At 33.0% G+C, this 26038-nt stretch overlaps 1 protein-coding gene across 12 annotated transcripts in view; it reads left to right on the top strand.

Moving 5' to 3' along the window:
* CHD9 (chromodomain helicase DNA binding protein 9) overlaps positions 1-26038 on the top strand; it is a 253907-nt gene that overhangs the window by 63886 nt on the left and 163983 nt on the right. For 9 of the 12 annotated variants that reach the window (XM_057534845.1, XM_057534851.1, XM_057534849.1 and 6 more), the window contains exons 2-3: positions 12619-12727; positions 16614-18236. In XM_057534845.1, coding sequence (XP_057390828.1) covers positions 16779-18236 — 1458 coding nt within the window. In that variant the 5' untranslated portion in view covers positions 12619-12727; positions 16614-16778. The remainder of the gene's footprint in view (positions 1-12618; positions 12728-16613; positions 18237-26038) is intronic. The other 3 variants (XM_057534848.1, XM_057534847.1, XM_057534846.1) reach the window with 1 other exon arrangement.

Genomic DNA, 26038 nt, shown 5'->3' with positions numbered 1-26038 from the left:
GTGTAGTATTGGAGGAGAACGATGACATTTTAAATAGGTTGGTCAGGAATGACCCCACCGAGAAAGTTAACTTTTGAGAAAAGAATTTATAGGAAATGAGGGAAGAGTGTATTCAGCAAGTGCAAAGGCCCCGAGGTAGGAGCATGCTTGGCTTTGTGTGTGTTTGTGAATATATATATGTGTGTGTATATATATATACATATATATGTATATATATACATAAAATTTGCCATTTTAAACATTATGTATACAATTCAGTGGCATTTCCATTCACAATGTTGTGTAACCATCACCTCTATTTCCAATTTTTTTCATCACCCCAAACAAACTCTCCTTAAATAGCTCCCTACTTCCCCTCTTACCAGCTCCTGAACCTCTAATGTTTCTGTTTCTATGAATTTACCTATTCTAGGTATTTTGTATATGAGGAATCATACAGCACTTTCCCTTCTGTGTCTGCCTTTTATACTTGGCACAGTGTTTATAAGGTTCATCCCTGTTGTAGCATGTATCAGAATCTTCTCCCCTTTTTGTGGTTGGATAATATTCTATTTTATGTTTATACCAAATTTTGTTTATCAGTTGATGGTGCTTAGAGTTTTTCAACTTTTGGCTGTTGTAAATAATGCTGCTATGAATATTGCTGTAGAAATATCTGTTTGAGTCCCTGTTATTAATTCTTTTGGGTGTATAGTGTATACCTACGAATAGAACTGCTGGGTTATACGGTAATTCTATGTTTAACTTTTTTTTATGTTTAACTTTTTGAGGAACCACCACACTATTTTCCACATTGGCTGTCCCATTTTACATTCCTACCAGCAGTGTAGGAGGGTTTCAGTTTCTCCACGTTCTCCTCAGTGCTTGTTATTTTCCTTTATGTTATACCATCTCTAGTAGGTATGAAATATTGTGATTTTGATTTGCATTCCCTTAATGACTAATGTTGAGTAACTTTTCATGTGTTTATTGGCCATTCCTTTAAGTTGGGTTGTTTTTACAGTATTTAGTTGTAGGAATTCTTTATAAATTCTGGGTATTAAACTTTTATTAGATATGATTTGCAAATATTTTCTCCCATTTTGTGAGTTGTCTTCACTCTTTTGATACTGTCTTTTGATGCACAAGTTTTCAGTTGTTATGAAGTCCAATTTATCTATTTTTTTCTATTTTTGCTCATGCATTTAGTGTTATATTTAAGAAATCATTGCCAAAACGAAAGTCATGAAGATTTGCCTCCATGTTTTCTTCTAAGAGTGTTAGAATTTTAGCTTTTAAATTTAGATCTTGATCTGCTTGTGTTAATTTTTATATATGGTATAAGGTAAGGGTTCAGCTTCATTCTTTCGCAGGTGGCTCTTCAGTTTTCCTAGCATCAGTTGTGGAAGAGACTGTTTTTCCCCACTGAATGGTCTTGGTACCCTTGTCAAAAATCAATTGACCATAGATGTGAGGGTTTATTCCTAGGCTTTCAGTTCCATCCCGTTGGTCTGTATGTTTGTCCTTATGCTAGTACCACACTGTTTTGATAATTGTAGTTTTGTAGTAAGTTTTGAAACTGAGAAGTATGAGTCTTCCAACTTTGTTCTTTTTCAAGATTGTTTTGGCTGTTCTGGGTCCCTTGAAATTCCATATGAATTTCTGCAAAACAAATCATTGGGATTTTGATAGGAATTGCATTGAATCTGTAGGTCACTTTGGGTAGTATTGTCATCTTAACAATATTATGTCTTCCAATTCATGTCTTCGATTTGATTTTTTTAATAAATTTATTTATTTAATTTATTTATTTTTGGCTGCTTTGGGTCTTCATTACTGTGCGTGGGCTTTCTCTAGTTGCCGTGAATGGTGGCTATTCTTCATTTGCAGTGCCTGGGCTTCTCATTGCGATGGCTTCCCTTCTTGCAGAGCACGGGCTCTAGGCACGCGGGCTTCAGGAGTTGTGGCTCACGGGCTCTAGAGCGCAGGCTCGGTAGTTGTGGTGCACGGGCTTAGTTGCTCCGTGGCATGTGGGATCTTCCCAGACCAGGGCTCGAACCTGTGTCTCCTTAATTGGCGGGTGGATTCTTAACCACTGCGCCACCAGGGAAGCCCCTTGTCTTTGATTTATTTAGATTTCATTATTCACAGGATGTCTTTCCATTTATTTAGATATACTTTAATTCCTTTCAGCAATGTTTTGTAGTATTCAGTGCCCCCATCTTATGTGGCCTTCATTAAATTTATTCCTAAGTATTTTTTTAAATGCTATTGTAAATGGAATTTTTTTCTTAATTGCCTTTTTGGAATGGTGATTGCTATTTTACAGAAATAAAACTGATTTTTCTGCATAGATTTGTATCCTGCAATTTTGATAAATTCGTTTATTAGCTCTAACTCTGTGTGTGTGTGTGTGTATTTATAGTTTTCTGTAGATCATGTTACCTGTGAATAGAGATAGTTGTACTTCTTTTTTTCCACTTTGGATGCCTTTTATTTTACTTTTTTGCCTATTTTGTCCAGCTGAATTTTCCAGTACTGTGTTGAATAGAAGTGGTGAAAATGTGCATCCTTGTCTTGTTCTTGATATTGGGGCAAAAGTTTTCATTCTTTTACCATTGAGTATGATGTTAGCTGTAAGTTGTTCATTTATGGCTTTTATCAAACTGGGGACGTTTGTTTCTATTCCTGTTTTACTGAGTGTTTTTATCAGAAAGAGTGTTAGGTTTTGTCAAACACTTTTTCTTCATTGAGTTAATATTGTGTTTCTTCCTTCATTCTGTTAATAAGATATATGATATTGATTGATTTTTATATGTTAGTTACCTTTATATACCTAGGATAAGTCCCACTAGGTCATGATGTATATGTTGTATATGTGTGTATATATATGTGTATAATCTGCTGGATTTGGTTTTCTAGTATTTTGTTGATGATTTCTTCATCTGTATTCATAAGGGTTATTAGCCTTTGGTTGGGTTTTTTGTTTTTGTTTTTGTTTTTTTGTAATGCCTTTGGCTTCAGTATCAGGGTAATGTTGACCTCACAGAATGAGTTAGAAAGTGTTCCCACCTTTTCACTTTTGTGGAAGAGTTTGAGAAGGATTGGTGTCAGTCCTATAAATAAGTGATAGAATTCACCATTAAAGAAATCTGGTCCTAGACTTTTATTTGTTGGGAGGTTTTTTTGTTTGTTTGTTTTGTTTTTTAAATTTTATTTTATTGGGGTATGGTTGTTTTATTGGGAGGTTTTGGGTTACAGATTCAGTCTCCTTATTTCTTATAGATCTATTTAGATTTTCTATTTCTTTTTGTGTGAGTTTTGGTAGTTTGTGTGGTAGTTTGTCCATTTCATTTAGGTTATCCAATTTGTTGGTGTACAGTTGTTCACATTATCCTTTTATAATGCTTATTTTGTAAAGTCTGTATTAATGTCCTCTCTTGTGTTTCTGCTTTGAGTAATTTGGATCTTCTCTCTTTTCTCTTAGCCAATCTGGCTAAAGGTTTGTCAATTTTGTTGATCTTTTCAGAGAACTGAGGATAGATTTCATTTTTTTTTTTTCTATTGCTTTTCTCTTCTCTATTTCATTTATCTCTAATCTTTATTATTCCTTTCCTTCTGCTACCTTTGGATTTGTTTGCTCTTCTTTTTTATTTCCTTAAAGTGTACAGTTAGGTTATTGCTCTGAGGTCTTTCTTTTTTAATGTAGTTGTTTACAGATATAAATTTCCATTGGAGCATTGCTTTTACTGCATCTCATTAGGTTTGGTATTGTTGTGTTTTCATTTTCGTTAATCTGAAAGTATTTTCTAGTTTCCCTTGTTATTTTTTCTTTGATGCATTGGTTGTTTAAAAGTGTTTTGTTTAATTTCCATATATTTGTGAGTTTTCCAGTTTTGCTTCTGTTATTGATTTCCAGATTTATTCTGTTGGGGTCAGAAAGATACTTTGTATACTTTCAATCTTTTAAAATGTATTAAAAGTTTTGTGGCCTACTATGTGGTCTATCCTGGAGAATGTTTCAGGAACATTTGAGAAGAATAAACATTGTGCTATTGTTGGGTGGAGTGTTTTGTATATATATTTTAGGTCTAATTGGTTTATAGTATTCAAATCCTCTATTTTCTTATTGACTTTTTGTGTGTTTGTTTTATCCACTATTGAACATGGGATATTGAAGTTTCCAACTATTACTGTAGAACTGTCTGTTTCTTCTTTCAATTCTGTGTATATTTGCTGCATAGATTATGTGGCTCTACTGTTAGACACATATATGTTTATAATTATTACATATTTTTGATGGATTGAACCATGTATTGATATGAATGACGTTCTTTGTTTTTTGTAACCTTTTTGACTTAAAATCCATTGTTTGTTGAAAATATAGCTATTGCAGCGCTCTTGATTATTATTTGCATAGGATATCTTTTTCTGTCCTTTCATTTTTAACCTCTTTGTGGTTTTGTATTTAAAGTGAGTCTTTCATAGATCACATACAGATGGATCATGTTTTTGATTTTGTTTTTATCCATTCTGCCAATATCTTCCTTTTAACTAGAGAATTTAATTCATTTATATTCAAAGTAATTACTGATAAGGAAAAACTTATTTCTGTCATTTTGCTATTTGCTTTTTTATGTCTTACATGCTCTTCATTCCTCCATTCATCCTGCTCTTTTTTTGTATTCAATTGATTTTTTTGTAGTGTACCATTTTGCTTCCCTTTTTTCCTTTTCTGTATATATTTTAGGTATTTCCTAAGCTATAATAACAGCTTGTTTGTATGCCTATGAAAATGATCTAGTAGAATGAGAAAAATTGATGACTCAGGAGAGAGAAGTAAGAGTGACTGTTGCAGTGTCCTTCAGCAGGTAGGAGTGGGGAAGGAAGGCAGAGGAAAGAGAGTATTAACTTTTTACTGCTTGTTACAAAAACGAAACATTTTTTAAGTTAAAAAAAATTCTAAAGCAGAGGAAATTAAAAAGTAATGTCTTCTGTGATTTTTCAGATTTATTTGTGATGTGGTTGGGAATTTGATCAGAAATAGTTTGGCTTGTGAGTGGGAGATTGTTATTCTGGTATATGAGTATCTGTATCCTATCAGTAAGGTCCTCAGAATAGGAGAGGAAAGTAGATCTAGGAATGAATATAAAAACCTGGATGGGAGGAGTACAGGTGCTCCCCTACTTTAATCCTTATTGGGTACAGAACTTGGCAGTCCTTGTTACCTTTTAAAGGGTCAGCTCTATGTAATTGAAGGGCAATATTGATTCCATAGTAACTTATTATTTACATTCTTTCAATTAGTATTTGTTGCTCAAAGTCTCTGGACTTCCTACCTTTTAAAAAATAAAAATTCTAGATAATTAAATTTCAGATTCTGATTTTCACTAATATTATGCTGATGTTAGTTCTGAGTTGTCATGTGACATTCCAAAGCAAACTCTTCCTCAATTCTAACATCACTTACTGTTTTTAATGATAATAAAACAACATGTTGCATTTGTATGGAAAGTGTAAGTGTGTAGGATAGGCAACAGGTTTTATCGTTTGTGACAGCATCAGAAAGGATCAGTTTAGTTTCATTTTTTATTGAAGTTTTAAATTTTGATTAAAATAATCACAATAGCTTATTTTCAAAAGCTATGTTTCTTGAGTCATTTTAAAAGTATGTTTATTTTAGAGTTCTTATTTATTTTAAAATTTTACAAGAGTATAATTTATATATACCATTACTTGCTTATTTTAACACTGCCATAGTTTCAAAATTACATTGGATAGCTGAAATATCTTATTTGAGAAGACTAACAGACTTCCATTGTAACTTGACTAAATCTTTCAAAGCGATTCACTTGCTTTATTTTTTCTCAGAAAAAAAAAATCTGCCTTACAAACACTTGCCAAGTAAAATTAGTTGATAATGAGGTTGAAGAAAATAAAATTTTAATTGACCACTATAACCTTCATTCTTATTTAAGAGAGATAACAGAAAATTAGAAGACTCAAAATAATTTTGCCCATATAACTTTTTCTTTATAAAATAACTTTACTGAGATATAATTTAGATACTAAATAATTCACCCAAAGTATATAATTCAGTGACTTTTAGTATATTCACAGTTATGTATCTATCACCAAAAGTAATTTTATAACATTTTCATTGTCCCCCAAAGAACCCCCATAACCTGTATCCAACACTCACCAATCCTTCTAACCCCACCCCTTGACAACCACTAATCTGCTTTTTGTCTCTCTATATTTGCCTATTCTTGACATTTCATATAAATGGAATCATATAATACGTAGTCCTTTGTGACTGGCTTCTTTCATTTAGCATGTTTTCAAAGCTCATCCATGTTTTAGCATGTATCAGTACTTAATTTCTTTTTATTGTCAAATAATATTCGGTTATATCAATATACTGCATTTTTTTTAAAACATTTTTTTAAATCTTGTGTTCTCGTATGTTCCTTTACTCCTATAGTTATTTATTAAAATCTTTTTTTTTTTTAGTTAATTTATCTATTTAATTTTGGCTGTGTTGGGTCTTCGTTTCTGTGCGAGAGCTTTCTCTAGTTGCGGCAAGCGGGGGCCACTCTTCATCGCGGTGCGCGGGCCTCTCACTGTTGTGGCCTCTCTTGTTGCGGAGCACAGGCTCCAGACGCGCAGGCTCAGTAGTTGTGGCTCACGGGCCTAGTTGCTCCGTGGCATGTGGGATCTTCCCAGATCAGGGCTTGAACCCGTGTCCCCTGCATTAGCAGGCAGATTCTCAACCACTGTGCCACCAGGGAAGCCCAATATACTGCATTTTATTTCACCATTCATCAGTTGGTGGATATTGGGTTGTTTCCTCTTTTTATCAATAATGCTTCAATGAACATTGTTGTGTAAGCATCTATTTGAGTCCTTGCTTTCAATTTCTTTGGGTATATACTGTTTGAGGAGTTGCCAGACTGTTTTTCAAAGTGACTGCATTTCTAACAGCAGTTTATGAGAATTCCAGCTTCTTTACATCCTCACTAACACTATTGTTATTTTCCGGTATTATGTTCCTCCTATCCTAGTGTATATGAAGTGGTATCTCATGATTTTGGTATGCATTTCCCTGTTGACTAATTATGTTTACTGTATTTTCACGTGCTTATTGGCCATTTGTATATCTTCTTGGAGAAATGTCTATTCAGATCCCTCGGCCACTTTTTAATTGGATTATTTGTCTACTATTAAGTTGTAGGAATTTTTTTTGTATATTCTAGATACAAGTCCCTTATCAGATACATGATTTGCAAAATTTTTCTCACATTGTCGCCCTCTTTATCTCATTCTGCCATGGGGTTTCTTTTCACTTTCTTCATATCCTTTGAAGTACAGAAATTTTTAATTTTGATGATGTTGCTCATTTTTTTCTATTAAAACTTTTCTCATTTTGCTTAAGACTCTAGTAACCATCTAACTAATATAGCAAGAGTATGTTCTGGCACATATTATATAATACAGTGTATTCCTATAGTTATAAGGTAGTATATTCTTTTTAATAGCTTTATTATATTTGCTTCCCTAAAACTGTGTTGAGGATGCATATTTAGACTCTGGTTAGCTATTTATTTCCATTTTTTCTCTGTGTTTAATTTGTACCTTGTGAATAATTTTCCATTCTATAATTGAAGTGACAGTTTTAGTTCCTAGTTTATATCAACTTGAATTTAACCTTCCTGGTATTGCATTCCATCCTATTTTTTAAATAGGATGATCCCCCCCAATTTATTAGGATTACTTTGAAGTATATTTAAATTCATAATTTTTTGCAATTTCATAGCATCTTCAGGTTTGAGGTAGTTACTATGAAATTCTTAGATCAATTAATGATGTAGTATAGATTACCTATATGCCTATAAACCTTGTTGAAACTCACTAATAAGTAACTTTGAGGTACTACATTAAAACCAAGAGTTCTCAAGTGCCAGGATTCATAAAATATTAAGATCAGAAGGAACTTTAAGTCTTATCTAGTCAGTTACAGATATGCTGCTGGATTCCTCTTTACAGAATCTCTTTTGAGGTCTCAGCCTGTTTAAAATTTGAATATGTAACTTTAGTAATAAGGAACTCATTATCTTTGTCTTTGGATAGCTCTGTTTCAAATTCCTTTCTTACACTGAGCCAAAATAATTTCCCCTATAGTTTTCTGGGAACCTGTCATTCTAGATCTGCTATTTGGGGTCCTACAGATAGGATGAGTAATAGCGTGGAAAATGAACAATAGGACATTATAGAAAGATAACAAGTAGATTGGTGTGATTAGATTGTAGAGGATGTGGAGAGATGGCGGGGTGGTGACTGGAGATGAGAAAAAATTTGAAGGGCACATGGTCAGCATTAGGGAATAATAGGTTTCCTTTGACAAGTGACATCATCAAATCTTTGTTTCACAAAACTTACTCTGGTTACAATGTGCACGATAGATTACAGTGGGGAAATAACTTTGGGCCGAAAGGTCGGTTTTATTTATACACTGCCATTAGCCAAATAAAGAATGTAGGAGAAAGATTTTAGAAGAAAGATTGGTTTTGGACCTGTTGAGTTTATACTTAGGGGAAGACCAGGAGGCAGCTGGAAAGATAGTACTAGACATACAAATTTTTAAGTTGTCAGCAGGTAAATGATAGAGGATGAGCTTACCAAGGGAGGATATCTAGACTGAGGCGAGGACTGAGGAGAGAAACTTTAAGAAGCATGGTTTCAAGTAACTTCACCAATCTGCTTGCTGTCCTCTGAGTATGTCCCATTTTGTCTGTATTCTTCTTTAAATTAGACACTCAGGCATGATTATACCCAGATTTGGTGTGACCAGCATAAGTGAATATAACATTTTGTTTAACCAGCTATTCAGTCTTTTGCTGGAGCAAATAATGCTGCAATAAATAGCTGTATCTGCCATTTCAGTCAAACATGAACATATTTATGGAATAAATTGTTAGAAGGGAATTTGTTCAGTCAAAGGGTATGTGCACTTGAAATATTTGTGGATATTGGCAAATTTCTCTCGTTAGAGATTTCACCATTTTAGACTTCACAGCGGTCATATGAGAGTATTTTTTTCCAACAGCTTCACTAATTTGTGTTATTAGACTTTGGAATTGTTGTGAGTCTGATAGGTGAAAGATGGTATATCAGTGTGGTTCTAATTGACGTTCTCTTATTTTGAATGAGAATATGAACTGACTGTTGGTAACCTTTGCCCATTTTTTAATTAGGCTATTAGTATTTTATAGGAAATCTTGATATATTTAAAAATGAGCGTGTCAGGGAATTCCCTGGCTGTCCAGTGGTTAGGATGCTGCGCTTCCACTGCAGGGGGCTGGGTTTCAGTCCCTGGCTGGGGAAGATCCTGCAACCCACACCGCAAGGCCTTTTAAAAAAAAAAGAGCACTTCATCAGTAAATGAGTTGCAGTATTTCTCAGTTTGCTACTTTTCTTTTGTAATCTAGTTTATGAATTTTTTTGGCTGCGGCTTGCTAGATGTTAGTTCCCCGGCCAGGGATTGAACCTGCACCTTCGGCAGTGAAAGCCACTTGACCACCAGGGAATTCCCTAATTTATGAATCTTTTCATAAAGTTATTTGTGGAATCTAATTAGTGATTATTTAATGACATGTAGATTTTGTTCCATAAATAGAAAATAAGGTGACCCTGTCCATGTTTTCTTCTAGTATTTTCATGGTTTTTTATTTCTGACATTTATATCTTTGATCCATTTGTAATTTATCTTGGTTTGAGAACAAGGTATGGATCTAGCTCTTTTTTTCAGGTGGCCATCCAATTGTCTTGTTTATTTTATAGTTCGTTTCCCCCCAGTTTGAGATACTAAGTTACTTTCTATCATATCTGTTTGGCTTCTCATGTGTCAATACCACCATGTTTTGATAAATGAAATTTTATAATGCTTCAATATTTGGTAGGATTAGTTCTTCCTGGTTGTCCTTCTTTTTCAGATCTTTTCCTGGCTTTGCTTTTTGTCTATGTAGAAACACCTTGTCTGACTGTGAAAAAAACTGTTGGAATTTTTACTGAGGCCACATTAATTTCAGACATTAGTATATAGAGAGTTCATATATTTATAATAGTATACTGAGAGTTCATTTATAGTATGGATATAGTTTTCTACCTAAGAGCATTTTATATAAAGAATATGAAGTAGTTATCAACATTAAAAATCAGGGAATTTCCAGCTCCTCTTTAAAACTTAGAAACAACAATTAACTGAAGCTGACTAGTGGCTGCCCCTTTGTACTTTTAGTCAGCCATAGTTCTCTTCTGGCCAGCTTCACTCATTTATGTCACAGGCCTGGCCTCTGTAGAATTTGCAACCTGAATGTACTTGTAGAATTGATTATCTGCACTGAAAACAGCACCCCATAGTTAAAAGTTATTAGATTTGATCCATTGCTCCATTCTCTTGAGATTCTTTTGTATCTTGGTTCTGTTAACTATGGTAGTTAAGTTTGCCTTCCAACTTAAAATCACCTTCGTTTAAGCTGAACCAGACAAGGTGATGATAGAAATTCTGTAGTACACTATTGGAAAATTAATTAGTACTATTTCAGGGTGGTTTCACCTGGTTACTAGTATATTGTCACATAATTTTACTAGTATTAAGCTAGTAAATTCTGTACTATCTACCTGTCATGTACTTAGACGCACTATAGGAACCCTAGGGAAATTAGTAATATGGGACCAGTAGTTGAAGGTTTATCCCTTTAACATTAAACCTTTTATTTTAACCGTTTTAGATAAAATTTTTCCCATTTCAGTAAATGGGGAATATTTTGCCTATAGCTTTGAAAAGAGAAGCTTTAAGGGAGACATAAGTCTTCAGGAATTGGAAGGTTTGTCACAATTAGATTTATTTTAAACAATCTCAAAGTAAATGCCTAGAAAGGAAGGAGGAAATTTGACTTGATGTAAAGAAGAACTTTTTAACAGGCATTCAAGCCTAGTTTGAATGCCTTAACAAGAGTTGTTTCTAGAAATATACAGAACATTTTTTTTTAAACAAAGAAATGGCAAACTCAAGTTTGCCAGCTTTTTATTTTGCCAAGTAAGAATATTCTTTTCTTTTTAATTTTAAAGATCTAATTGGCTTTATTAAATGATTCATGAATTGGGCAGCATCCCATCTAGCAAATAGAGAGGAATTCCCAGGATATTCTTTAAAATGACTAATATCCTTGTCATTATCATTTAATTTTTAAAAAAATGTTTCTGGGTCCAACTTTAAGTGTTTTGGTCACTGTCATTGGAAGAGGTGATATTTGCTATCTAACAATAACTTCAAATGTTAGTAGCCACAGTAAAAATGTTAGTCAAGTGTTAAGCCAGAGAAGAAATTTTAAGCAGTGAAATAGTTCCCTACTGCCTCTAGGATAAAGTCCAGATTTCTTAACATGGCTAATAAAAGACCTGGATATCTGACTTCTGCTTGCCTCTCGACATCTCTCTATTGGGCTAATAGCATGCTCTGGCCACATTATGCTATTGAGTAGTTCCCAAAATGCCTTGTCCTGGCTCACCTCCGGGCATTTCTTTAGTGTTCCCTCTGTGCTCTTGTCAGTTTTAGGTACAATGCAAGAGAGTGAGGGGATTGTAAAAGACCTGTTCTCTACCCTAATAGAGGTTACAGCTTACTGGTAGAGTATTTTACCTTTCATCTTTGAAGCAGACAGGATTGTAGTTAATATTTTATATAGTTACTACTGTTCTTTGGGGTTTTTTTTACAGATGAAAACAAAAAGTACGTGATCTTCTCAAGGTCATACAGCTAGAAGGTAGTAGAGCCAGGACTCAGGTCTAGTGTTTGTTTAAAGTATCATGTTCTTTCTAATTCCTGTGTAGTCATTCACTGATTTAGCAAAAATGTATTGCATGCCTACTATGCTAGGCAACATACTAAGGATACAAAGATTATAAAGGTGTTCCTTTTTTCCAAGGGTGTAGAGTCTGCTGGAGAGAAAAGGTAATATATTATCACAATGCAATATTATTTATTATTTATCATATGCACAGATTACTAGACAGGCTTGAGTAGGTAGAGTCCTTCTATAGGAGATTAATCCTAAACTGAATTTTCTCCAGGTACAAATATGAAATAGCTATAAGTAGCTCATAAAGTAAAAATTAATGTAGCAGAAATTTAATACTGTATAGAAATGTTGCAGACATGACTATAATAGAGGACTGAATAATTTGGTAGGGATCAATGGTTGTATTAAGTTGGAAAAGCTGTTAATGTGTGGAAATTATTGGGAAGCCTAATTCATTTAGTCTCAAAAATATTGAGAGACTTAGAGAATATAGAAATGTCTTGGAGAAAAAGCAACTCTTAGACACTAAGGAAAGTAAATTTACCATTGAAGTAAGTTTATATATATATATATATTCCGTTATAGAACACATATTTAGAGGTCTTATTTTTACTCATATGACCCAGTTCAAATATCACCTCTTCTCTATGCCTTTCCTGATCTTTTCCGGACATAATTAATTGCTATCCAATCTGTACTACCACAGTATAGTGATTTGTATACATCTCTGCTAAGACGTATATCATATTATTTGTTTATGTGTTTTCTTCCCCTCTAGATTATGAATTTTTTGAAGGCAGGGATTCTGTCCTATTGATATTTGAATCCATTTTATATGATCATCATCATGTTTGGCATCGGATGACTGTAGAAATGAAGATAGATAAGTAATTTGTTTTTGATTCTAAATACTTGTTTTAACTTTAGAAGAATTCTGTCCCCCAAATGTCTTAATTTAATGTATTTAATTGATAAGGCCCACTACAGCATTGCTCCAACTTGTATTTCCACCTTTATTTTCCACTTTTCTCCTTTTATATACTCTGCAGTGGTCATACTATTTCCTAAATATACTTCCTTCCTGCCTGCCATTTCTGTATTCCTGAATTCTTTGCCTGGCCTTTCCTTCCAATCCCTTTTCTAAGACCCCTTCAAATGCTAATTGTTCTAAGAAGCTTTTCCTGAATAACTTGCCAAATATGCTCTCTTCTCTTTATAAATCACCTTATAGATAAACTTGTGCCTCTCTTAGGCCACGTTTATCATATTTTATTCAGTATATGACATGCTTTTCTTGTGCCATTACTCCTTATCTCCCCCATTTAGATTCTGAACTTCCTGAGGGCAGGGGCTTTTGTAGTTTCTACAAAGCTGCTTTGGATGTAATGGACAGTCCATAAATATTTGCTTAATTAAATAGTTAAAATCGGACTGATGTGATGTTTTAATAAAGTTGGAAAATAGTACATTTACTAGAATGAAATAAGATGATAGCTCTTAAGAGCAGCTTAATTGATTAATCAATTAAGAAATTAATTAATTGTAGAATAAACTGTTCAAATCAAAGTATGACCATTTTTTTAGATTTTATGGGCATGTTTTCATAGTTCACCTTTAGTTTCTATTTTTATAACTAAGGTTGATGACTTACATGTATCTTGTTGCATATGAAATGTATATCTTCTTAGTATAGCAAGGTGTCTATATTCATTTTCCTCATTAGATGTTCCTCTTCTGTTTGTACTTTTATAAAAGCACAAATATTGTATTATATTGGTAATGGTCTATTTACTTGTCTGTATCCCCCTTCAGAGGTCAGTTATTATTCATCATCCTAGTGCCTAGAAGTTGTTTATCAATAAATGTTTGTTGGAAAAGTAGATAGCAAAATTGTTTTCTTAATTAAAATTTTTACACCTCCCCATATTTTCGGTAGGCTTCGGGTTACATAAATGTAGAAAATAGTTTGCTTTAGCATAATCTACCATAATGTACAAAAATTCAAAGACTATACCATTTCTTTCCTAAATGGAATATTACTGCTCTGATACATCATAAACTTAATTCCAGAACAGTGTTCTAAAAAACATTTAACTATTTCTTAAGAATAAAACAAATGTACAAGCCTGTAGTACACAGTATCAATTCAGAATGTTTTATATTTTATGTTCACTGTTATCACAATAATTAGGAATATATGAACTAAAGTCATATGCTTCAGATAATTTACCTTCAGCATTCGATTGGGCAGTAGTTTTTTGTAGTACTGGGTTCTGAACTCTTGAAGTAATACATACTGAATATTCAGGAAATTACTTTAATCAATTCTAAGATGCATATTTTTTCTACTTTTAATATCTCTGATGTTAGGATGTGTCTCAGTCACTGTCTGCCCAGTGGCTGTCAGGGAGTAGTTGTCATTGCCTGTGTGTACAAAAACTTAGTCATAGATTTTATATTGCCATCACTTCAGCTGGGCTATGTACATCGGTACTATACATGTTTAATTACTTAAAATGTCTCTAAAAAGATACACTATTATTCAGCTTTAAAAAAAAGTTACTGATTATGCAGAGAGGCACAGAGACAGAGTAGCAGAACATAAATTTAATATTAGTGAAGCAAATATTTGTTGTTGAAGAAATGACAGCAATTCTACATTTTCTTACAGAGCAACAGTCAGGTGTTTATGGACCAAAAAGAGTACTTCATGGGAGAGGAAATTCTCAAATCGTTTGGAATAAGTCTAAGTCTAAAAATGTTCTTAAAAGTTATTTCACAGATTATAAAATAAAAATTCAAAGTGGTATAGTGTCATAGTTTATTTCTTCACGTTACATCAGCTAATAACGTACTTTGTATTTGATAACATACTGGATTTGGTAACTTCCATTGTAATTCTTCTTTTTTCCTCTTGGTAAATAATCATACATCCATTAAAAAATATATAGGACGTTGCTTTTCTGACTATTGGGTGAGGTATACATAGATGTTCCCTTGTCTAGAGTCTATAGCTAAATATAAGATATGTTCCACAGAAGTGACTTAACCTACTTTTTTTTTTTTTTTGGCTAATGCTATGTTCAGTTCAGAACATATAGTACTCTATCTGCTTGGTCTCACAATTATAAAATCTGGAAAAATAATTTCTTCTTTTTTTCTGCATTTTACCTTTTCTAAAATTATATGTTTGTTAAAGCATTTGTATACCATTGTGATAGATAAGTCCATTTCTAGGTAAAATTAATATAGATTTTGGTAGTTTTTCCTTCTCAGAATTTTTCAAAAGTATTTCTTCATTTAAATAGTGAACAGACGTTTTGTTTAGGATATTTATATTTTCTAAAACAGACCTCCCAAAATAGAAGTTCTGGAAAAGTTTCTTAGACCTTTGCTAATTTTTGAATAAACTAATATGTAGAGAAGCAAGAATCTCCATTTGTGGTTCTCTGTGCAAGACAGTGGGGGCAGAACCCTAAATTACCTTTGTTGAAAATGTTTGGAATGAGTCAAGCCTGGAACAAAATTAGCCAGCCATTTCATGTTAGCAAGTAACCTATTAGATCCTTTCCACACATAAATTGTATGTATGTATATGTGTTGTGTGTGTGTGTATAAATGTTATCATTTTTTCTCTTGATATTATCGTAAGATTTATTGCTTAGCTTAAGCTACTGTTTGTTTTTGCCTCAGCTTGATTATCAATACACTTTATTTGCACAGTTTAGTAGCTATAATAAGCAACGGGTTATTCCAAATGATTTAATGGTGGGCCACTTAGGGATAGAGTAATGAATATAACTGTTAACAGAAAGGTGCTTGGTTTTGCTACACAGATGTCTAAATCAGTTGGCTGTCAGTAGGCTGATCTTCCATGGTAGATGAACAAGAGGACCATGGTGGCAATATATTGCAACATCCCCAACATAACACATGTCTGTGTTGTCTATCAGCTGACCAGATGGCTAACTTTTATCTCATTTAGGGCCAGCTTATCATGACCTCATACAATTGCTCTTGATGTAGTTCCATGTATACCATATGAAATAGTAGCTTTATCTGCTCAAGAGGTCTAGAGCAAAAGATCACAACATACTTGCTAATCTAAGAGGATTCTGATGTCAGTTATCTTAGCAAGACATAACATTAAAATGTAATACATATATATTTTATACATGCTAGAGCTGCTGGGGAGTGATGGCCATTTCATGGTATGGGAGAGAGTCTGACATTTCATTCTCAAGTTTACTTTACATTCTGTCATTATAACATGTGAACTTCAAAATGAAGTAATATACATCATTACTTTTAAATGCATATAGTCATGTCTCCGTACCAGCAGTTTTTTCCTTGTAGGGAATATATATATATATTTTAATAGATCTTTATTGGAGTATAATTGCTTCACAATACTGTGTTAGTTTATGTTGCACAACAAAGCGAATCAGCCATATGCATACACATTTCCGCATATCTCCTCCCTCTTGAGCCTCCCTCCCATCCTCCCTGTCCCAGCCCTCTAGGTCATCGTAAAGCACCGAGCCGATCTTCCTGTGCTATGCTGCTGCTTCCCACCAGCCAACTATTCTACATTCGGTAGTGTATATATGTTGATTCCTTGTAGGGAATATTAATGAGCTATTTGCAATGAATTACCCTACCAAAACATACTGTACACTGAGATTTTATGTTTTTTAAATCATATATAAACTTTGTTTGTAAAACTTTAATGAATATTCATTATCAAACTTTGTTTTTGTTCTTATTTCCTAGGATTCTGACACTTCCTGGCATGTCGTTATCTAGAGCAATAATGAACATTGACCTGTTTCGGATTAGTTGATGTCCTTTGGAAATGATCCAGTAATATCTACTACAGAGAAGCTGAATATACTCCATTTGGAGTGAACAGCCCAGTTTGTTATTGAATTTTTCAAGATGACAGATCCAATGATGGACTTTTTTGATGATGCCAATCTGTTTGGTGAGACCTTAGAAGGTTTGTCAGATGATGCATTTGTACAACCAGGACCTGTTTCACTAGTTGATGAATTGAACTTGGGTGCAGAATTTGAACCTTTGCACATAGACTCACTGAACCATGTTCAAGGTACTCCAACACATCAGAAGATGACTGATTATGAACAGTTAAATCAGTTTGATTCAATGAAATTTCACCAAGTTAATCAGTCTTTTGGTAGCCCAGCTGAACATGTGTTATCTCCACACTCTCAGTTTAATTGTTCTCCGATCCACCCTCAGAACCAACCCAATGGTTTGTTTCCAGATGTAGCAGATGGCAGTCCAATGTGGGGCCATCAGACAGCTACTAGCATTTCAAGTCAAAATGGGTCTCCTTTTCACCAACAAGGACATTCTCACTCTATGCATCAAACTAAAAGCTTTGTGGCACACCATGACTTTGCCTTATTTCAGGCCAATGAACAACAAACACAGTGCACTTCGCTACGCTCACAACAAAACAGAAATAATCTTAACCCAGGGCAAAATTCTCTTAGCCAGTCTAAAAATTTTATGGATGTTAATGTTTCTGGTCCACACAGAGTCAGTGTTAACCATCCACCACAAATTAATAATGCATCTACTTCACAACAGTCCCTTTCGATGCAGCAATTTTCTCAAACGTCAAATCCTTCAGTACACTTCCTGAAGTGTAGCAATCATCAAGAAGGAAATTTTAATGGACCTTCTCCAAATATGACTTCTTGTTCTGTCAGTAATTCACAGCAGTTTTCTTCACATTATTCCTTTTCCAGTAATCATGTGTCACCAAATAATCTTCTTCAGTCCTCTGCAGTTCTTGCACCTAATCATACAAATCAGACTTTATCTGATTTTACTGGGAGTAATTCCTTTTCACCTCATAGGGGAATCAAGCAAGAATCGACTCAGCATATGCTAAATCCCAATACATCGCTGCATTCAAATAACTTCCAAATGTTGCATTCGTCACATCCTCAGGGTAATTACAGCAATTCAAAATTATCTCCTGTTCACATGAACTTCCCGGATCCTGTTGACTCAGGAACTCAAATGGGCCATTTCAATGATCATGTAGAAACTAATGGCTTTTCATCTTTAGAAGAGAATTTACTTCATCAAGTGGAGTCTCAAACTGAGCCATTCACAGGACTTGACCCAGAAGACCTCCTTCAGGAGGGTCTCCTTCCCCAATTTGATGAGTCAGCTTTTGGGCAAGATAATTCAAGTCATGTTTTAGATCATGACCTTGATCGGCAATTTACTTCACATCTTGTAACACGGCCTTCTGATGTGGCTCAAACTCAGTTGCATACTCAGGCTCGGAGTTGGCATTCATCACTTTCTAATCATCAGCATTTACATGACAGAAATCGCCTATGTTTACAGCGACAGGTATGTAGCTCTAATTTTGGTGGTTTGGGGTGGGGTGAGTTTTTACTCATTGAGTTAATTTCATATGAGACATTCAGAATTTCTCAAACTCAGTCATTCTGTCAGGTGGATGTATATTTTAATATAGGTTTCTATTTTCAGTAGTCTTATATTTGAAAGTGATTCATTGATGTGCTCAAAGCAATATACTTCTATATTTAGAAAATTATAAGGTATTAAGACGTCTTTTGTAACTTTCAATTATGATTGCCTTTAACAGAAAGATTTATTAAAAACAAACAAAAACTTAATAACCATAATTAAAAGGAAAACAATAGATTGGGAACATTTTATTGCAAATATAATGGGTGTAGAGTTAATACTCCTATAAAAAACTTATAATTTGATAAGATCTCAGTTGATAATTGGATAAAACATAAAAGCTGAAATTCACAAAAACGGGTCAAATTAGTAAACATAACGTTCAGGATAATATGCAACTTTAGTAATAACTCAGTTACAGTGTGGTTTCATTTTTACCTACTAGAAAAAATTTTTTAATTTTGATGCTTAACGCTGGCAAATTTATGGTGAAATTGGAACTTTTACATAGCTTTGTAATTGATACAGATATTTTGGAAAGCAATTTGGTGGCATGTTTGAGTATACAAATACTTCATTACAATAACCCAAACATAGCAAAAGTGATATACCCAAAGATATTTATCTTGCTGTATCTATAAGGGAAAATTGGAAACAGCACAGTTTGTTATCATATCCGTATTAGATGGACTATTATAGACATTAAAAAGACTTTGATAATATGTTAGTGATAGGGGAAAAGCATAATTCAAAATTAAGATCACAGTAAAGTGGTTAAGAGTCCAGGCTTTGGTTCCAGACTACCGGGGTTAGAATCTTGGCTCATGTTACTTATTTGGTGCGTAACTTTTAGCTATTTAAATAATTTCTATGCATCTCATTTGCTTCATCTTTAAATATGGAAAATAAAAGAGCTTTGATAAGGATGAAGAGAGTTGTAACATGTAAAAGTGCTTAAAACCATGCCTAGCATATAATAAGCACTTAATAAATGTTTTTATAAGTATAATTAAATTTAATTTTTAAATTTAATTAAATAATTAAATTAAAATTAATTTTTTTCATAGCAGATGAAAATATACATATGAAAAATACTGAAAGGAAATAGATTGTTTTAGGGTAGTGCAATTACACTTTCCTTTGTTTTTTATAGCTTTTGTCATGTGAATGTATTACTTTTAAAATTTTTAAAAATGTATTTAATGCAATATTTTATCATTTTTCTGAAAGTTTGTTGTTAAATTAAAGATTTATAAAATGCTTCAATACGTTGTTTACTTGTGAGATTTGGTGAACAGTGAAGTATATACCATGGTTCTTGAAACTAAGTATTTAGGAACCATTTTTTAATTTCAAAGCCTTGAAGTGTTTGAAAAAGATAAAATCTTTTTCTTTTCCTTTGGGGATCATGGTATTTTCAGTACAGCTTTTGAATTGTCTAGATAGATTTAAGATATTTAAAAGGGACTTGTAAACTCTCCTCCTCCCCTTCTTTTTGTGGCCTGAATATAATAATATTATGATTTTGCTCCCTCTACTGGAAGAGGATCAAGCATCTTAAGTTAGAAGGACCCTGGGGAAAAACCTCTATTGATTGAACCTAGGGTCATCTATCTACTTTTTATGTAGATATCTGTCTACCTTGACTGACTAATTTGTCCAGCATATAATTGAAGTTATGAAATCTGAAATTTATTAACTTCTTTTCTTAATTGTATTTTTCTGAGGATTTTTTTTTATTCATGTTTTCCTAAACATGTTCTACCAGCTTTAAAAAGAAGTTTCCCTTTTATAGATTTGGAATGAATGGAGGATAATTATAAATATCTAAAGTAGTCCCTAATACTAATATTTAGATATCAGTACTTAATACCATCTGAGAGAAACTTTTTTCAGATGCATTAGCAGCAGCCTTTAATAAATCATCTTATCTACACTGATACATTCATAAGGTTTTATTTAAATCTACTCACCTTTTTGTTTCAGAGTTTGTTTTGTTTTACTAACTTACTCTTTTTGTTACATGTTTAAAAACTGATAAAGGGCAGCTGGCTTTGAATACTTATCTGACTTATTGAAAGTCTGTTCTCAAGTTTCCTATTATTTCTTAGTGTTAAGACTTAGAGTTGGACATTTCTCGTTGTCGGGGTGAAGAATAGAGGTGGATTGGTAGAGAAGGTAGGAGATTATGATTATGATTAATATGGATTGCATATAGGTGTTATATGTACAGAATTATGTCAGATATCCTAAATATGTGAAATTTAAATTATTTAATATTTATAATTTATGACAAATTGTGGCAGAGCATATAAGTCTTTGTGTAAATTTTGGCATTTTTTGAACAGTTATGGTTACGACGTAGACAAAATGTTGCACTACTACAGTTTTCCCCAGGTTCTATGAAAATAATTTTTTTCCTAGGTTTTTTTGTTGTTGTTAAACTCTCTTAAATGTAGTAATTTCATTTCAGACTAAATTAGCATTGTTAAATATGTGTATAGAAGTTAACAGATTAAAAAGCAATGAAGTGGCATAATTTTTGGTTTATCAAAATTTTAAAAAAGGACATATTGTTATAGCCAAAACAAGATACTTATTAATCTACTGTTTGAAAACTCATGGTTGGCACTCTATTTAGAATTTTAGAAAGCTTTACTGAGAATATGGGATATGTAAAGAATATTTCTAAGCCTTGCTTTTTATTATTCCCCAACTGAGGTAGGGTGTTTGTGGATATAATTTCAAATGTCTTAGAGTCTGTGTCAGTCATTAAAAACAGTGAATATTGCTGAGAACATTTCTTATATAATTGACTCTAGAATTTTACCATTTTAAAAAGAGAAGAGAAAAAAGGCAAGAAGCTACAGGAAGTGTTTCTAAATGTAAATACTCACAAAACATAATAGAGAAAATACTAGCTTATTTTCATCTCTAACTTTTATAGCAAAGGAATTTTGAGAGAATAATACTATAAACTTTTCATTGCTCTTTTATGACCTACTGCGATTTTGTAACAAAATCTTTCATTTTTGTCTTCTTATTTGTAAAGTGGAAACACTCTATGGAGCACTGTGGTTCTCTCAATGTTTGTAAATTAAATTTACTGTAAAAGTTCTACAGCAGTGAAAGATATGTGGGATAGCTAAAATAGCAATCAACATAGGAGATAGAATTTTATGATATATATAATTGTACATAATTCCTTGTTGGCTTTTGTATTCTGATGAATTTATTACTTTATTTACTACCTTGAATTTTTTATTTTTTTTCCCCTGAAGGTAGGGAAACTTACATTATTTATGAACTTAAAAAAAAAAAACTTAGAGAAAGGTTAGAACAGCCAATGTAAGGCACATTTTAAAATATTGGATTTTTGGGAATTCCCTGGCAGTCCATTGGTTAGGACTCCTCACTTTCACTGCAGGGGGCACGGGTTCAATCCCTGGTCAGGGAACTAAGATCCCACAAGCCACTCGGTGCGGCCAAATAAATAAATAAATAATAAAATATTGGATTTTTTTCTGATGAAAAATTTAATACATAATCATTATTTTAAAATTGGACCACATAGAGAACAGATGAAAAATGAGTTACTTGTAATATGACTATGAAAAGATACCCCTGTTGACATTTTGTTGTATAAGTTTTCAGTGAGACCTGTTGTCTGTCTCTTCCCTGTCCTCCACCTACATATTTTTGCATTTTTAAGAAACAAGGTTGAGATCACATAGTTTATGCTGTTTGGCAAATTGCTTTTTTAACCTTCCAATTAATATGTTGCAGACATTTTTCATGTCGTAAAATATTTTTCTGAAAATGATTTTGAATGGCTAAAAGTTTGCCGTTGTAAGGTTGCTAAATACCTTATAACAGTAAAGTTATTATTGAGATTTGGAAAAATCTGAATCAAGGTAATTAAAATGTTTATATTTTTGTTGTGTTTATTACCGTAATAGTTCAATTTAAAGTAGGTACAGAGTAGTAAGCAAAAATTAGAATAACTAGCACTATGATAGAGCACTATGTTTGTGCCAAACACTGTTGTAAATACTTAACATATATTATTAACACATTGATCTTTCACAACAGTCCTTTTATTTGGAGTCAGTTATTCCCTTCAGTTTGCACAGGAGGAAACTGAGGTACAGAAAAGTTAAGTAATATACCCCAAGTCACACAGCCAGTGTAGAGACAGCCAGTGGCCAGACTGGATTCAAATCAGATTTGACTCCATTATATATGGTCTTAACTACTTTCACTTTACTTCAAAGTATATTATTAATGCAGTGTAATGTATGACAATAATATACTAAATGATTTCTCCCTTCTCACCTCACCCTCCACCCCTTCAAAAATCTACCTTACTGATGAGGCAGAAACTTGCTTTAGAATCTTTAAGTGGAGAAGACCATTCATCTCATGTTTTCTGGCTATATTGGCAGATAGTTTATTCATTATCAGAGGGAAAAACAACCCCAAAACAACAAAGAACAAAAGTAAAGTGAAATAGCTGTTGCTTCCAAAAGTGTTTTGACATTTTTTAAATAAGATTGTGTTTAAGATGATAACAACAAATGCCCTAAAAGTAAACCTGATAATTATCTTCAGATGTTTGAAGGACTTTAGAGGTCAGAATTGGGTTTACTAAGTGGAAGTCACAGAAAAGCAGATTAGTATAAGGAAGTTTGAAGTAAAGCTCTTTCACTGAAAGCAGGGAGATGGAATGGCTCAGATGTGCCACGGAAGGAATTCCTGCAGTGGATGGAAAATGGACTAAATTGGTATGTTCTTTTCAACTCTTAAGATTCTATGGTTGTTAATTTTGGGTTTCTTTGTAAGATATATCGTTCATATTGCCTGTTTAGCTCCTGAGTGGCAATTACAAATAAGGAAGAAAGGTAAGGAAATGTGACAAGTTCTCTGCTATCCAAGAACATCAGGGAATTATTTATCATAGACAGGTAAATTTTCCAGATAGTTGAAATGTATTCTATTAAGCATCAAAATCTTTAATTATATGGCTCCCTGCCCGCCCCTCCCAAGGGTGATGGTGATGGTGGTAGAATGATCAGTTAGGAAAAGAGGAAAAGAAATCTTAGATTTTTATAGGGAGGTCTTGTATGTTCAAATTTGTAATGGTTATTGTTACACCTCCAGGAATCACCCTCACTTAAGTAAGAATTTATTGGAACACATTAGATATTTGAAAGTTATCTTAAGCAGAAGCACAGCTAATTTTGCCTGTAAGTGAAATCGTTATAAAAAAAAAAAAAGGAGGAAAACCTCTCTAAAACTAAATGTAAACCTGAAGCAAGGAATTTGCTATACTTTGCTCATACCCATTGAATTCAGAGGATCCCAAGCTCTTTGCTAGTTTTTTTTGTTTTTTGGTTTTGAGTTTGTTTTTTTTTTAATAGTCGTAACTTTTCCACATCAAAAAATCAACAGATAACGAATAATTTAAAAACTTGACGCTCCGCTTATGCCCTAGACAAGAAGAGAAAAAACTACCTAAGTAATATTTAGATTGTTTCATTGAATAATTTAAATTTTTATAAGTAACATCCCTCTGTTTATCAAAATTTGTTTAAATCTTTATGCATTTGGCAAGGTATTGCTTATAAGAAGTTTCAAAATTCTTTGCTAAGCCAAAACACAAAATAGAAATTCTATGCAGGAATTTCCCTTTTAGTTGCTTTTTTTCAGTTATAGTGGGCTAGTTTTCAGTTTTGACATTTCTGTCGAATCTTCTAGATTAAAATGTTCTGTTTGGACTGGGAATTTGTGGAATATTAGCTAGTTCTAAAATATGATCTGAATTATTAAACTATGTACTATATTGTAGAAGGATTGAGCTCTGCATTGAGTAACAGAAACTCTAGTTGTTAACAGTAGCTTTAAGGCTGTTGACTTCTGACATGCATACTTAAGGGTGAAAGGTGAACAGGAAGTGAATTCCAGGGGTGGGGAAGAGGCAGCAGTTGGTGAGAAATTTGTGGATTAGTGCAGTGTGTGAAGCGCATGAGATTCAAGCCAAACTTCAAAGTAGGTCTAACAAAGTTTTGTTGTATTTAAGTCTTTTGTTTTTGTTTTTATGTTTTACCCTTGCTATTTTTTTAAATTGAAGTATGGTTGATGTATATAAGTTACAGGTGTATATTGTATTTAATTTTATTGATGAGGTGCACTTCCAAATACCTTAGGACCACTCAGTCATTTACTTATCATTATTAATATATGAAATTGAAAAAAAATGTGTTAGGGGCTACTGAGCCATCAAACTTTATTCTATTACGATAATATGAATACACAGTTGTTTTGGAGTACTTAAATATGGGAGATCAGGTTTGTTTGGGTAATTGGACTGAAATGATTTTAAATTAAGGAAATACTTTAACACAATATGGTATGGGTAATATATGGAAAGAGATAGTAAGTGCAAAGTTACTGAAAACTGCAGTCTAAGCTTTAGGAAGCTTAGACTGCAGTTTTCAGTGAAATAAAATCTGATAATTTACTCGGGTCAACTATGCAAATAATAACTTGCACATTTATTATGCATTTAATACCTTACAAATTATGAAAGGGCAGTCTTTTTTTTGTATTGAAGTTTTGTATTATTTACAATATTATATTAGTTTCAGGTGTACAACATAGTGATTCAGTATTTTTATGGATTATATTCTATTTAAAGCTATTACAAGATAATAATGGCTAAGGACCAATCTTTAAGCAAAGTTTTTCCCTACATGATTATATGTTTGTATACCTGAAAACAGTACAAGTTTACATTGAACATTTCATGGAATCATAGAATTTTAGAGCTGGATAAGATTTTACTCTATCCTCATACAAAAACCAAAAACAGTGTTAGGTCATTTTGCTTGCTGTCATATAACTGCTTAACATTCCTTTTTATAGTGTTTAAGGGTGTTAAGAAGCGAGAATGATACCACACTATGGTGAGGCACTTACAATTTATGTGTTGTAAGATACAGTTACAACTGGTTGTCTCCAAATTGAGAAATATTTTTGATTTGCTGGGTTTTGTTTTTTTGTGTGTGTGTGGTTTTTTTTCCATGTATACCTTTCAACGTATCTTCAGTTTATAACTATCCTTTTAGTGTTAAAGAGTGCATCCTTACTGTATCTGTCAAATGTAGATATAAACTGTAGATGTGTGAATGAATGAATTTTATATAACCTCTGTGTTTTGGAAATGTTCCATTTTTGCTTTTATTTGTTCAGTATTTATTAGATGTCTACCAGGTGTAAGAGATTATGCTGGACACTGAAGTTACAAAAATGAATCAGATATGGTCCTTTGCCTTTGAAGAACTCAAATTGAAAATTAAGTCATACTTTCCCATTGATCTATATTATAATTTCAGAGATGTTCTCTTTTCATTTGTGATTCAGTTTCAGTTGATAGAAGTTTCTAGCACTTTCCCTTAGCTTTCTAAGTAAGTGATTTGGAATGAGTGATAATTACAAACAATTTCTTTGATCCATACAATTTAAAGAAGGTATTCCTCTAAGTTTCTAGATTAGCCCTTTGTTTCATGACATTTTGGCAGTCTGTACTTACTTGATCCTTCATATATATTTTATATACATATTATAATATGTGTACATATAATATATAACTGTCTAAGGTCCAGTGGCTCTTGTAAATTGCAGAGTCAAGAAAGAAGGCCCTTTTCTTTTGAGCTTCTAAT

Source organism: Balaenoptera acutorostrata, chromosome 19 (genome assembly GCF_949987535.1).
Source record: "Balaenoptera acutorostrata chromosome 19, mBalAcu1.1, whole genome shotgun sequence".
Classification (NCBI taxonomy): domain Eukaryota; kingdom Metazoa; phylum Chordata; class Mammalia; order Artiodactyla; family Balaenopteridae; genus Balaenoptera; species Balaenoptera acutorostrata.
This window is presented reverse-complemented; position numbering and strand designations above follow the sequence as displayed.